Source organism: Quercus lobata, chromosome 1, assembly GCF_001633185.2.
Source record: "Quercus lobata isolate SW786 chromosome 1, ValleyOak3.0 Primary Assembly, whole genome shotgun sequence".
NCBI classification, from domain to species: Eukaryota; Viridiplantae; Streptophyta; class Magnoliopsida; order Fagales; family Fagaceae; genus Quercus; species Quercus lobata.
In genome coordinates, this window is record NC_044904.1 from 36,594,637 (window position 1) to 36,609,754 (window position 15,118).

The 15,118-nt window shown below is 34.7% G+C and overlaps 2 protein-coding genes across 4 annotated transcripts; one reads left to right on the forward strand and one right to left on the reverse strand.

Moving 5' to 3' along the window:
* Positions 1-122: 122 nt before the first annotated feature.
* Positions 123-5,861, reverse strand: LOC115988921 (arogenate dehydratase/prephenate dehydratase 2, chloroplastic-like). Of its 3 annotated transcripts, none has more exons than XR_004091709.1 (13): positions 5,425-5,861; positions 5,288-5,346; positions 4,525-4,617; positions 3,854-4,054; positions 3,689-3,769; positions 3,149-3,244; positions 2,975-3,052; positions 2,743-2,832; positions 2,572-2,639; positions 2,320-2,401; positions 2,152-2,227; positions 1,536-1,614; positions 123-547 (listed from the first exon to the last, which is right to left on the reverse strand). XR_004091709.1 is itself a non-coding variant. In XM_031112561.1 (12 exons), the coding sequence occupies exons 1-11, from the start codon at positions 5,732-5,734 to the stop codon at positions 2,168-2,170; spliced, it is 1,218 nt and encodes a 405-aa protein (XP_030968421.1). In that variant the 5' UTR covers positions 5,735-5,860; the 3' UTR covers positions 123-547; positions 2,152-2,167. The 3 variants fall into 3 exon arrangements, 1 of the variants encoding a protein (XP_030968421.1); XR_004091708.1 differs by having other exon boundaries at positions 1,489-1,614; XM_031112561.1 differs by lacking the exon at positions 1,536-1,614 and having other exon boundaries at positions 5,425-5,860.
* A 3,508-nt stretch (positions 5,862-9,369) lies between these two features.
* LOC115953255 lies at positions 9,370-14,775 on the forward strand. Its single transcript, XM_031070849.1, has 5 exons — positions 9,370-9,912; positions 9,964-10,079; positions 12,416-12,432; positions 12,481-12,638; positions 14,269-14,775. The coding sequence occupies exons 1-5, from the start codon at positions 9,370-9,372 to the stop codon at positions 14,773-14,775; spliced, it is 1,341 nt and encodes a 446-aa protein (XP_030926709.1).
* Positions 14,776-15,118: the final 343 nt, after the last annotated feature.

Here is a 15,118-nt window from a genome sequence, read left to right on the forward strand (position 1 = left end):
CACAACAAAGTCAACATTATTTTCACAACGCTTGTTTCAAGTTATGGTGGGTTAGCATCTCAACTTCTTGTGAGAAATTATATGAAATAAAATTTGGTTATGACCGTAGAAGAACTTCTTAGTTTGAATGTTAAGAAGAGATATCTGGTATATTAAATTTATGCTTCAGTGAAATACATCAGTGTGAACAATCAAATGAACCAATAGAATATATTGAATAAGCAGGAAAAAAAAAAAAAAACCAATAAATATTCCAAAGAAAACCTCGATCACATGAAAAGCTCCCACCTCTCTGAAAAAGGGAATCTTTAAAGTACCAACTAATCTAGTAATTACAAGGACAACATTGAGAGAAGACAACACAGTCGCATTGATGAAACAACCAAAATTTGGTGGTGCAGTGATTCACAGCATTGGCCACAAACATGTAACGTTCTTTAATAAATCTTCATGTCGATCAATATTCCGGAAATTTGAGGATGGAGACAAACAAAAGCTATGAAGGGAAACAACTACCGATATAACATTATTGATCTCTCCAGAAGACCTGCTCAGCATTGACAAGAAGAGAAAGAGAATCAGAAATTAGAGGGTATGGAACGCTGAATGAGATCAAGTAACATCAAAATATTCGCATAAATCAATATATGCTATTTTCCCAAACATTGCCCCACAAGGAGCAAGAATATCTATGCAGAAACATCAACTGTAAAATACAGAATTTTGCATGCTGAACAGATTTCGTTAGTGAAGGAAAATCCTACATCAATATCCCATTTAAATAATGATTTCTATAAGAGATCAATAAAATAGAAGCCACCAAATTGACACACCCAAAACGTTCCTCTTGAGTATATATAGTGTGCGTTTGGATACGGGTTATTTTGCTGAAAATTAAAAATAATAAAAAATAATAATTTTTTACTGTTTGACACTGTTTATTGGCCTAAATATACTGTTCATGACCAATGAACAGTGCATAACACACTGGTTTTAGAAAAAAAAAAAAAAAAGGCCTGAAACACGGACGCGCAATACAAACAGACCTATAGTTTGGGCAAAGGACAATCAGTACCCACCAGGCAGAATCTTGCTCCTCTTGTCCGGTGGGATCAAATGGTTTTAAATGTAATTAATGCTCTCCTGGTCATGGAGAGTTTCTTTTAAAAACCCTCTTTCTTAAACACCATGTTCACGAAGAGAGAAGCTTTTCCTTAGGAAGAAAGTAGAATCCCCTACTGCTGCAATTGAAATAACTAAAAAGATCCCTTCCAATCGAAATGTTATTAATGCTCTCCTGCCATCAACCTCCTAGTTTCACCAATCTACATTCCATATATGATATATCCCTAACTCCAATTATTCATGAGCCTTTTATTCTCATAATCTAGTCACACTTCAAACCAAGTTCTAATTCCTAATTTATTCTGATACTACAAACTATTTTTTTCTAAATATATTTTTTGTGGGGGAGGGGAGATTCGAAACCTTGATATCTCAGTTAGAACAATAGCCAATAGGAAATGCCATTTGACCTAAAGGTTATTGGCAATGTTATCTGGCCATGGTTGAAACTACTTCGTCAATAAGCTCTATGCACCATGAGATGTCTTCCTGTACAAGTACAATCACTCAATCAAAACAGATCCGTCAAATGTCAGCGGTTGTTTAAAATTTTTGTAATTTAAGCATAACTTTGATATAGTGAGTACCCTAGAATGATTGTTTTCAACATTACCCATTCTGTATTTAATATATGGATTTCTGAGAATTGATCATAATGAGAGTAAGAATTCAACTATTACTATTTGCCAGTACGATCTGAACATGTTGCCAAATCAGAGTAAAAGAAAAGTTTCCTATAACACTATAAACAATTAAGCATTCTTGATGCTTGTAATTTATGTATTTGATTGTTTTGGTCCCTTGCTGTATACTTCCTGTATACTTGCATGACTCCTTAAGACTATGAATAAAATTTTCTTTACTTAAAAAAAAAAAAGCATTCTTGTTTACTCAGCCAAAAATAATAATAATTATGCATTCTTCTTCAAATAATCATCTACTACAAACTGAAGCCTTTAAGACATCTACATGACAATTTTTCAGATATTTTATATTAACACTTCTGTTTTGACAAGTGACTCTTACCACATTTAGATTTCATTCATAACATGATAGTATCCACAGGATAACTCCCTAGCACTCGAAGGTATGTAGAAAATTCCTGCAAAGAAAGTGAATAATTTCAAATAATGTATGTTTATGATTTTTCCTAAATTGGGTTGGAGATAAGGGATAAATTTTCAAAAAACTCACCCTTAGATGCCCTAGAGCGTTCTGTGCATTCTGGTCAGCCATTGATGCTTCAAAGTCCACATAGAAAAGATAGTCAAAGTATCTGTAAAGAGAATGTATACACATAATCAGGTAAAAAAGCCTACAGCTTAAGTCTCTCAGAGATACAACTCAACTTTGAAACCTTGTTGATGAATTTTAATTATGATCGAAGAAATATGCATCAGCACTCTAAATATATGAGGCAGAGAAGATCTTTCTAAGGATATTTACTTTGGATATCCATTGTTATTATCATCAGATGCTCCTACAAGCTGCTTCCGCAAGGGACGACTTTCAATCTGGTAGAACAAAACAAAGAAGGCAATGAACACTGCCTGAACATATACCTGCAAATGAAACTATGAAAAGGCACCATCCATTTGAAGGATAACAAAAACATACCTTAGTAAGGTTGATTTCCCGCAGAGCAAAAACAGCAAGTGCCTTGAAAAGCACTCCAGGACCTTCCTCTAGTGAGAAAACTATACTTGTCTGTGAAATCAATACCACTGTTAGTCATAAACTCAGTTTAAAATAGTTCATGGGCATAGGATCAATCAAGAGAAGAGCTACAAAAGAACAAAATGAAACAGTAATTCAACGGCCAATAATTTTGCATCTTGAAAGGGCTGACCTTGAATGGCTTATCTGTGCCTGGAACTATGGGTTCCCTCGCCAGCATTAGAAATCGAGTAACATTATCAGAGTCGTCCTATTAAAAAAGGGAGAAAAAAGGGAAATGAGCAACCCAATGAAAACCTGCCATATCCCAAGAAAATCAACACAAAAAAAATGGCTTGGATGCAACCTGAATATCTTGGGCAAGTATGTTCAACCCATAGATCATTGCAGCTGTAGAGCTAGCTACTGCTCCTGTATCATTTAGTTTGTGGAATGCAACATGCTACATAGTTACAACAAGTTCCAGTCAGCAAAAAATAAATAAATAAATAAAAATTTTTAGTTATGTAACACATGCAGCCAGTGGGCCTTGAATCCACAACCTCACCCTCCACCTAGCACTTGCAAGAGGATGAGGTACCAGTTGAGGTAGAGCACATTTGCTCCAATCAACAAAAATAATAAACAATCCATGAATAGTTGCAAACAATTGAAGTGATATCAAATAATGCAAAAAAATTTACTGCTCAAGTATAAAAATTAAAGACAATTAAACAAAATTGGGTTCGCCTTAGAGGCCCCTGACCCCTGAGGCAAGAAGAGCAGCTTCCTCCCACCATGACAACAGCAGCTAAAATGTATCATGAAGTAATACCGGCACCATTTAAAAACAAAAATAATTAAAAGATTAGCAAACCTGCTGCTCCACTATTATATCTAGGCATACCTTTGCAGCTCCAGCAGTGTCATCAACTGCTTCTCTGACCAACCCCAACCTTGTTAGCGTGTGCTCACACTGAGCAAGAGCCTGAGATATGACCCAAATTCAAATAAATCTCAGCAAAACAAACTAGAGAAAAGCAAAAAGTACCATGTACCATATGGTCCGTACCTGCGGATGACTAAGAACCCTTTTCAGGTCTTCAAGTTTAACACCATTATTGGCCATTAAGCAATGCCGAACTGCAAATTTAACTTCGCCTACAATATGCAATCTGTGCCGGAGTAAAAGATCATAATTTCTGTGGATGCTCCCACCTAACGAATTCTCAATTGGTAAAACTGCTCTGTCAACAAGCCACCTTTCAACAGCCTACAGTGGAAAAGAAGGGAAAAGAAGATTAATCAATCCCTAATCATTAAAACCACAACATATTCATTTATTGAAAAGGGTCAACCCTTGCTCTTAAGACAAGGCTACAACTGTGCAGGACTTTGGCTTAATCATATTAATGCTACAACAATTATGATCGACACACATTCATGGGAAAGTGACATTGTTTCCCCAATCCTAAATATAAAACAAAAATAATCAAAGAGAAGCAGTTTAGTGCTCTAATTGCTTTCCTATCAGCTCCATTGTCATACAACAAGACGGCAACCATGACGGAAGGCTTTGAATAAATCAAATCTTCCCATAATCATCTACACTTATAAATTAAACAAACGGTTCACATTGCTTCCCTAACAGCTGCCATTAGCATATAAATAAGGTCAAATTATATAAAGCAAAATTGAATAAACATTTGTAAAAATATGGGCAAAGGGTTTAAAAGTATTCACTTCAAAAGCAGTTTCGAATTGCTCGCAAGGCACTGCTTCGCAATATGGGTACGCCTTCTCCGCTGCTGACTCACTGTATGCCCCACGAACTCCCTGAAGAAAAAATAAATGCAACATTCAACTTACATTCAGAGCAATGCTAGAGATACAAACATTTCTTTCACTTGGGTTCGCCACCAACACTACTTTTATAAATTATAATGGACCAATCACATCACCAATTGCAAAAGAGGGTGAATTTTTTTATTTAAAACACATTCAAAGACCAATCCTTTAAATCCTTCTCTCACACAATCACAAACAATTGAACAAACACATTGAAAAACCAAAAATAAACTCACATATAGAGCAATGCCAGGGATTAAAGTAACATTTACTTTCACATGGGTTCACCGCTATCACTACTTTTATAAATTATAATGCACCAATCAGATCACCAATTGTGGAAGCAGTGTTTTTTTTTTCTTTCTTTTTTTTGGTTTAAGGCCGTTGGGTTGGCGTTATGGGAAATTAAAATAGCATTTTCAAAACACAAAACTCTATTTTACAACCACATCTCCTTGTAGTTTTTTTAACAAATGCTTATTTTAAACTCAAAACACAGTTTTTCAACCGTTTATATAAACGCACCCTAAAACACATTCAAAGACCAATCATTTCTCTCTCTATCTCACACACACGAACACAAACAATTGAACAAACACATTGAAAACCCATATATATACATATATATATATATATATATATATATATATATGCTGACCTGATAAGCAACTCGAAGGTGGGAAACAGAGTTAGAAGACTGAGTTGAAGATAAAGGTCCTGTAAGAATCAAACCCAGAATTAAAAAGATGATCACTAACAAAACAATGAATTGAAAACCCTAGAAATGATTGATACTTGGGAGCATATTAGTGTTGTTATTAGGGTCCTTGGAAACGTCGTCGTAAGGGGAATCATCTGGGATCCTCTGCAATTCGGTCTTGCTCCTCCCTCCTACGACGTTGTGATTGTCGTCGGCGTTGTGTGATTGGAGAGAACATGCAAGAACCGGGACATTACGACGGCGGCGTTGTTTAGGGTAAGGCTGGTGAATCGTGACGGCGGCGGCGGCGGCGGTGGTTCTAGATCTGTGATCGGACGGCGAGGGTTTACAGGTGACGTGGCGGGAAATCGGGTTTAGTGGGGACCGAACTATTGAAGATGCCATTGGGACCCAAAGCCAGAGCTTCTGTGCATCAAAGAGAAGAGGGCGGTGTTTGAATTATAATATTCGATCCTTATCTTGGAAACTTTGAATATCGGGAATATCGGCTACTGGATATGTCAATAAAAAAGATACGTGTGGATATGTCAAAACATTTTCTCAATAAATTTAATGACAAATCAGATGCAGTAGCTTTTCTAACTAAAATTACATTTTCAAAATATTTAAACAAAATTTAATATTTATTTTAAGGGAAAATTTTTTTTTTTTGATACAATTTTAAGGGAAAATTTAATGAATGATCTAAAAGTAAAACTACTGGTTTAGAAAATTGTAGGGACACGTTTATTTAACGACCCAAGAATAGTATTGGACTCGTAAGTAAAGGGTCCTAACAATATGATTTGTAGAGAGTGAGTTTAAAAGGCAGGACTTTGGTCGCAGGTTAGCGGCTTAGTCGTGGTTTTTATGGAAGCTTAAATATGGGAGGACTTTGGCTTGACTAGCTAAGCATTCCATTGGTATGGGTTGTAGGATTTAAGTCCTCGGATCGCGTCCAAGGAGCACAGTATCCTTCCCATTCTCCCTTTTGCAGGATTTTTCATCCCTTCCGGGGATCCCCTTCTCCTTCGCTTTCTTTTTTCTTTATACTAGTGTTCATTTCCCCTTTTAGTGTCCACGTATAAGTTTTACTTTTTGGAGTGCAGACCTGTCCTGTCAATTCATACTTAGAGTGGTTGGGGGCGGTTGGAAAAGTTAAATAGCATGGTTTGGAGTATGGGTCTGTCAGATGCAGGATTCTGCATTACGATGTTGGCAGCTTTCTCCCTTGTCCTGCCCCTGTACTGAGTTTGTCATTTTCTTCGTGTGTTTTGTGAGGTGCTAAGCATAAGATCGTCCTCGGCCGTATCCTCGTGCCTTTTTTGGGCCTTTGTTATGCGTCTTCGGCAATAGCTCTCCTCGGCTTAGGCCTTGGGCCCCAATGTAGAGCGGGCCTGGGCCACGAATTTTCTGACCCCACAAAAATAATTTTAAAAGTTTTTATAGGAATTTTTTTGATTTTTTAAAATTTTTTTTTTATATTTTTCATAAAAATGATATCAAAATTTTATTAAATAATCTATTAAAAAATCCTTAACTACACCCATTAATCAGATCTTTATTTTATTTCAAAAATAGATATCTTAAATTTCTAACTAATTGTCATGTGTATTACAATTTATCTTCTATCTATCTATCTTTATATATTAAGAAGATTCGGAAAGTTAGTTATAACTCTCAAAATATCAAAAATACTCCTAATCTAATTAGATAATCATTATAAAAAATAAAAAATGGGGTTAAAATTGTAATTCAACAAAATTCAAAAAAAAAAAAAAAAAAAAAAAAAAACTACTAGAAACTTCTTTCCTAAAAATTAGCACATTCTCTACTTGAATATATCTCATGCACATTAGAGAAGGAAAAATTGGACACGACACAATTCGAAATTAGCAAGTTATGGGTTGAGGCTTAATGGGTTAGTGTCATATTAGGGTTGACATGACTGACCCATTTAATAAATGGATTGGGCTAGTGTTCAATCCATGGAACCTGTTTGACATGTCTGACCTGTTTAATTAATTGACAATTTACTAATATACCCTTCAAAACTTAGGTATAGAAATTTATTAGTTGTTATGGTTTTTTTTTTTTTTGACATATTATGATTGAATATTTGTGATATTGAGATATGATTTATGATTAAATATTTTTAAAAGTTTTTATAGGAAAAGAAATTTATTTTTTAAAATAATTTTTTATATTTTTCATAAAAGTGATATCAAAATTGTATTAAATAATCTATTAAAAAATGTCTTAACTGCACCCGTTAACTAGACCTTTATTTTATTTCAAAAATAGATATCCTAAATTTCTAACTAATTGTCATGTGTATTACAATTTATCTTCTATCTATCTTTATATATTAAGAAGATTCAGAAAGTTAGTTATAACTCCAAAAAATATTAAAAATACCCCTAATCTAATTAGATAATCCTTATTCTTAAAAAATAATAAATTAGGTTAAAATTGTAATTCAACAAAATTCAACAAAAAAAAAAAAAACTAAAAACTTTTTTCCTAAATATTAGCACACTCTCTATTTGAATATATCTCACGCACGTTTGATACATTTTTTTTCTAAAATTTAGCAAATACTATAACATCCCAACCTAATTGCATAATTAATTCTATGAGTTTATATGCTTGTTATTATCTTAATTACTTTAAGTGCATAAAGCTTTGATATTTTGATGTTATAAAAGATTAAAATTTGTTTTTAATGATGTAGAAAGAAGCTATATAAAGGCAAGGATATATGTGCATAGTTATTTTATTGTTTGGGCCTTTCTAGAATATAAGCTTATAAGGGGGTGGAAAGTAAATTTTTAAAAGTAGTAAATGTGAGTCATCAACTCACTTTTCCTTTAGCAAACATGTGCCCCACCCAAAACTTTCTCCCTAATCTCTTTGTTGCTGCATTGAAGTCATTCTTTTGTGACGTAAATGCACTTTTGGTCCTTACATTTTACACTTTTTTTTTTGTCCCTACATTTTATTTTTACCACTTTTAGTCCCTAAACCAATTAACGCATGACATTTAAGTCCTTACCGTTAGCCAACTAACGGGGAAAGCTGATGTGGCTGACAGAGAGAATTAAAAATCATTTGAAAACATTAAAAATCCATCGTGGCCAAGTCTGCTATGCCACGTGGCCTTCCCGCCCAAAAAACAGTCACGTGTCCCTCACGTAAGTCAACCACCACTAAACGTGGTGCGTATACACTGAAAATCCCCAAATCAGCCATGAATCCCTAGAATCACCATTAGCCTCTCTCTGAAACCACCATCATCCAGCTCTGTCACTTGAAACCACCATTATACTTGAAACCACCATCATCAACCAGCTCTATCACTTGAAGCCACCATCACCATCAAAACTCATCTCTGTCACTTGAAGGCAGTATTTTTTTTCTCTCTCTATATGTGAAAAGGTATTTGCTCTCTCTGTCTATGTCCTTATTTATAACTTTACAATATGCTTGTTGGTTGGTTCTGGTAGTAGGAGCCACAATGTTTTTGTATGCTTTTATATGTTACTATTGATTGTGGTCCAAGTGTTCCCTATGTTCTCTATGCTCCCTGTGTGCCCTTGTTGAAGAGAGTTAAGTAAGCCTAACAATATTGTATGAGAGTTTTTTTTGTATAATTTGATAATTATGCATGTCTATTTTAGTACAACAGACATAGTTTGAAGTCAGTGTCGTGTTATGAAAAATTATTTGATTAGTGTTGTATTGGTAAATACTTTATTGAGTGTTGTGTTGTTTGCATGCAGAATGAAATATTTTATTAGGTTCTGTGTTGGTAAATGAGTGTTGTATTGTTATTGCATTGTTTAATTGGTATTGAGGGTATGTTGCATTGAAATATAACTTACATTATTTAATTGGTATTGAGAGTATATTGTATGCAGAGTGAACTACTTCATTTCATGTTGTGCTGGTAAATGAGCAGTGTTTTCTTAAATAAGAGTTGTTTTGTTCTTTTTCTTTAACTAACATTGTTTAATGGTTTTGAGTGTATGGCATGTAGAATGGATGACCTATTCAGTAAATTTGTGCATCATGGTGGCTATTTTACTGAGAACCCTAAAAAATATGTGGGAGGTGAAGTAAATGTAGTTGATAATTGTGACCCTGATAAGTGGTCCAAGGTTGAGATAGAGGGTATATGTAGGGACTTTGGGTACATATCTATTAGCAGGCTGTGGTATACAATGCTTGGTATGGACCAAGAAAGGGCAAAATTCCATTTGGTTGTTGATGATGATGATGCCATGTACATGACAGAATTAGTGAAGGGTCATGAAAAGATTCATGTGTATGTGGAGCACCAAATAGATGATCCTATACTAGATGAAGGAGAGGATGTTAATAAGGGTGTGCAGCCATTGGTAGTGGAGCAAGGCCCTTTGGGTTATTATAGTGATTATAGTGATGAAAGTGATGATGATGACCATAATGGGGGTGAATTTTACAGTTTTTATGATAGTGATGACATGTATGCTAACAATCAAACTTTTAACAATGAGGATAAGCCAACTGAGGTGGATGTTGAACAGGTGTATGTTAGGAGAGTAGGTGCATAACCCGTTATTGAGGAGGTTAATGCTGATGTTCCCATTAAGGTTGCTGCTTCTCATGTGGGTTCAAGGAGAGTAGGTAAAGAACCTATCATTGAGAACCCACCTGAGGTCTTTATTATAAGTGATGGCAATGATAGTGGGGGAAGTGGTGGTGGGATGTTAGTGTAATACCCCAATTTTGTTTTTATGATTATCACCGTACCTTGTCATTTTTAATATAAAGTTGAGGTACTATATGTGTGTGCACACCAAGATGGGAGTAGACAATTTTGTGGTGCTGCAAATAGGTGAGAAAAATTAAAATTTTAGTGCATACAATTTAGTGCGGCAATTAAACTAATAAATAGATAAATAAAGGATGAAGATGTTTTATGGGCTTCTTGGAGACTAAAGAGATAAGCTCAAGTGGATTTTAAACTCCATTCCACTACCCCACCAAGCCCACATCTGTGATGCGTTAAAATATAAGTTGGAGGAAAAGATAAATTAGGGTTTTCATAGGAAGGGTTTTATCAAGGAGGCTAAGAGGTGTTTTTCCTTGGAGTTAGAGCACATACAATTGAAAAGGCAATCAGATTGTTCAAGGTATGATTTCTCACCATTAGAAACAAAGAATTAAAAGTTTATGAGGTTATCTTGGAATCAGTTGTGATGTTAGATTGTTCAGAAGTTTGATTTTGGTCCTAAAATTATACTTATATTTTACGGTTAGATTTGCCGCTGGGTATCCATGAACAAAGGCATGACTATAACATTTTCATTAGGAGATATATATATATATATATATATATAATTCTAGTTTTGGGCCACCGTGTGTAATCCATGAACTAAGTCATGGATCAAGATATTATTCATGAAGATGGCCTTCACGTGTTCATCAAAGTTATATAATAAAATTCTAGCTTGCCCACTGTGTGAACAAGCCATGGATTACAAATATCTATACAGGTATATGGCTCTTACATTTTCATTGGGGTTTTATATTAAATCCTAGGTCAATGATATTTTTGGCTACTGCCTTCCTCATGGCAATATGAGTTTCGATTAATATAAGGGAATATTATTGGTTAGAGCATCATTGGTTAGAGAAATTTTAATTTAGTGTTAAAAGTGTTATTAGTTCATCAAAGTATAATCCTAGTGAGTCCATTTGTATAGTTCTATAAACTTTATATTTTGTAGAAGATATTAAGTATATTTCCATGATTGATTATAGGTCCTATTTAAAAGTATTTTGAGACTATTTGGAGGGTGTTTCAGCTGAACTTTCAGAGTGATCTATAAGTAATTACGCATAATACGCACAAGTTTTATTCTTTAGGTTCTTAGAAGTTAAAAGGGGTTTCAAAAGTTATGTTTTTAAAGCTTACGTTTTCTAAAGTTTATTGAAAGCATTATTTTTACATCATTGAAAGAGAAACTTCGACTTTTAGACAATGTTTTAAAGAGAAACTTCAAATTTTAAATAATGTTTTGAATGTCCAAATCTCATTTAAAAGATGATTTCTAAACTAAACTATTTTCCAAAAATAATTGAGTTTCAAAGTAAGTTTTCCAAAAAGGTTCTTGTTCTTTAAGTTTGTTTAAAACCAAGTGATTTCAAAGTCATATTCTTATTTTTCAAATGGTATTTAAGATGTTTCTTTTAGCAAATTGGGTTTTCAAACTTACTCAAGAATTATAAAAATATTTATATAAACTCTTCAGTTCTTATTCATTCCCTAAGAGAGTCAAGCATCCTTTGATTTATGTTCAATTTGATATTGTGATATTCACTATGCCTTTATATTTGAAAGAATTGTTAATATTAAGAAAATTATTCTATTTTGTATATATTTCGTTTTGTGATATGTGACTCAAAATGAATGTTTTTAGAATTGATTAGATAAATGTCTAAATCTGCTCACAAGATTGTATGTGAGAATATGTGTTAATCCCTCACCAGCAGGGATTAGATGTTGGTATTCGCTCACAGGATTGTATGTGAGAATATGTGATGTGTATATGTGACACTGTACTTTGATCAATTATATGTATGTGTTTTCTAATGATTTTGAGATGTAATTACATATATATTAAGTGATTCATTATATATATGTTTTGGAATAATTATTTTTGATACCATTGAATGAGTTTGTGAAAAATCAAAATACTCGTGCTTTGCTTGACTCTATTCCGTTGTGTTTTCTGTATGATTACTTACTAGTTGTGTGGCTCACCGCATCAATTACTGTTTTCATATTAAAGTGTAGTTGAGAATATAAAACCTCTGGATCACGTTGTAAGGTGCAAGGTAGAGCATGGAATTTGTAGGCGACTTCAATATTACTTGAAGACTTATAGAATTTTAGTTACCTTTATTTTGTAATTCATGTTTTATATTTTGGAGATTATTTTCCAATTTGTGGAGTTTAGATTTTTGTACGAGGTTATTTATTGAGAGCATTGTTTCTTTGGAGTATTAATTTATTTTGGATTAATTATGTTTATGCAGTTATATAAGTTTAGCAGGTTAGTCATGCATCTAAATTCATGTTTCATAGATTTGGGTCTTGATAGTTAGGGACTTTGTTGAAGACAGTAGTGACAGTTGGGATGGTAAGGATGATGATGATGTTGTTGAACCAGGCCAAATGGGTGCTAGTGTAATGAACTTTGATTATGAGAGTGAGGAATTGCATAGTCTAGTGGAATCATCATCTGATGATGAGCTTGGGGTATGACAGTGATGATATTTATAAGGATAATAGAAGTACACATGTGGGAAATGGTAAGGGACGGAAAAATGAGGAAGTGAAGAAGTTCCATGTGTTTAAGCTAGTGGCTAAGGCAGCACATGTTTCTTTTGAAAAAGATATGCTATTTACAACACCCAAGCAATTCAATAAAGTTATAACAAAATATGCAATTCAAGGTGGATGGAGGATCAGATTTGTAAAAAATGACCTGCAAAGGGTAAGAGCTATTTGCCAGGAAAACTGCAACTTTGTTGCCTATCTAACAAAGGTGCCAGGGGAGAGGAGCTACCAACTGAGGACATTGACTTTGGAACATACATGCTCTAGAAGTTTTAAGAAACTCAGGTGTACTTCGTCATACATGGGGAAGAAGTTGATAAAGAATGTGAAAAGATAACCTAACATCAAGCTAAGAGACATCCAAGATGCTGTACATGAGAAGTATACCCTAAACATGGGGAAACTCAGGTGTACTTCGTCATACATGGGGAAGAAGTTGATAAAGAATGTGAAAAGATAACCTAACATCAAGCTAAGAGACATCCAAGATGCTGTACATGAGAAGTATACCCTAAACATAAGTGCAGGAAAAGCAAGTAGGGCTAGGGATAAGGCTAGAGAATATGTGGATAGGGCTTATACATAACAGTAATACCAACTGTGGGAGTACTGTGAGGAATTAAGGAGGTCTAGTTCTGGCAGTACAATAATTATGAAGGTACATACCTTCGATGATGGTGATTTAGTAGCTGAGATGGACTTAGTGTGTGGAGTGCCTTATTTTGAAAGGCTATACATATGTTTGGAGGGATGCAAGAAGGGGTTTTTAACTGGATGCGAGCCATTTATTAGTTTGGAAGCCTGCCATTTGAAAAACAAGTCAAGGGGGCAATTGATTACTGCAGTATGCAGAGATCCTAATGAAGAGTATTTCCCACTTACATATGCAATGATAGAGGCTGAAACCAAGGACTCTTGGACTTGATTCATCAACTTGTTATTTGCAGACATAGGTCAAAATATGAAATGGGTGTTTATGTTAGACCAGTAAAAGGTGTGTAATTAATTCTCCATTTGGTTGTTTCAATATGTATTTAGTCATTGTACTTTTAGTCCACTAACTTCACATACTTGCCTATGATATTGTTTGTGACAGGGGTTGGTGCAAACATTTATTAACAACTGGCAACAGTATGAACACAGGATTTACTGCAGATACCTCTATAACAACTTCAGTAAGAATCATCCTGGTGTTTTGATCAGAGATATGTTTTGGAAGGCAACCAAGACAACTTACAAATAAGAGTTTGATAGAGTGATGGATGAGCTGAAAGAGATTGATGCTGATGCACACAGTTGGTTGGATGCTCGCTTGACAACAAAATGGGCCAGACACATGTTTAGTGAGGATGGCTTGACTAACATCATACTCAACAATATGTGTGAGAGCTTCAACAATAGGATTCTTAAATTCAGATCTAAACCCATAATTAGCATGGTATGAGTATTTATGATCACCTACAATTAATCATAGTGATTGTTTGGTATTATTTTTTGTAGTTGTTGCAATTAATATATAATATTTCATTGTACTTGTATGTGATTGTAGATTGAGTATATCAGGCTATATCTGATAACTAGGTTCCAAGAGAACAGAAAGAAGGGTGTAAGACTAGAGTCAAATATTTGTGCCAAGGTGATGAAGAGGTTGCACAAGAAAAAGCTGGCAGCCAATAGGTGGTTAACTTGCTGGGTAGGGCAGATACAGTTTGAAGTGAAAAATGGTCTGCAAAGTTTCACTGTTGACTTGGTCATTGCACACTGCAGTTGTAGTAAGTGGAACATAACTAGCATACCATGTACTCATGCAATCACATGCATATTTTTCAACAGACAAGATGTTGAGCAGTATGTTCATCCCTATTACCATGTTTCTACATACAAAGCATGCTACAAGTCAATCATAGCACCAATCAATGGGCATAATATGTGGAGACCAAATTGTGTGACCCTAGTTCAGCCTACTATCAAAAGAAGACCACTTGGCAGGCCTAAGAAGAAGAGAGCAAGGGAACCTAATGAGCCAACAAGTAAGAGAGCTGACATCTCTAAGTAGTGCAAGGCCTGTGGTAAGTTAAGGCACAATAGGAGAAGTTGCAAGGGTGAGATTGGAGGAAACTCTTCACTACCAAGCACCATAAACAGAATTAGCACATACACTACAAAAACGCGGGCTATAGCCGCGTTTTCTAAAAACGCCACTATAACTAACTTAAAACGCAACTAAAGATAAGCTGTAGTCGCGTTTTAAAAAACGCAGCTACGGGTCACCTTTAGCCGCGTTTTTACATAGAAAAAACACAGCTATAGGTCTCGTAAAAATCATACTTAAGGGCTGACCTATAGCCGCGTTTTTTAAAAACGCGGCTATAGGTAACCTGTAGCTGTGTTTTTTCTTT

What these genes read in the sequence shown, in the direction of transcription:
- LOC115988921 (XM_031112561.1), bottom strand. Translation starts at nt 5,734, where the DNA reads ATGGCATCTTCAATAGTTCGGTCCCCACTAAACCCGATTTCCCGCCAC. An exon ending in GGGTTCTTAGTCATCCGCAG is followed by an intron (nt 3,770 to 3,853) that starts GTACGGACCATA and finishes GTCATATCTCAG; the next exon opens with GCTCTTGCTCAGTGTGAGCA. An exon ending in ACGCTCTAGGGCATCTAAGG is followed by an intron (nt 2,228 to 2,319) that starts GTGAGTTTTTTG and finishes CTTTCTTTGCAG; the next exon opens with GAATTTTCTACATACCTTCG.
- LOC115953255 (XM_031070849.1), top strand. Translation starts at nt 9,370, where the DNA reads ATGGATGACCTATTCAGTAAATTTGTGCATCATGGTGGCTATTTTACT. An exon ending in AACAGGTGTATGTTAGGAGA is followed by an intron (nt 9,913 to 9,963) that starts GTAGGTGCATAA and finishes GTTCCCATTAAG; the next exon opens with GTTGCTGCTTCTCATGTGGG. An exon ending in CATCTGATGATGAGCTTGGG is followed by an intron (nt 12,639 to 14,268) that starts GTATGACAGTGA and finishes ATGTGATTGTAG; the next exon opens with ATTGAGTATATCAGGCTATA.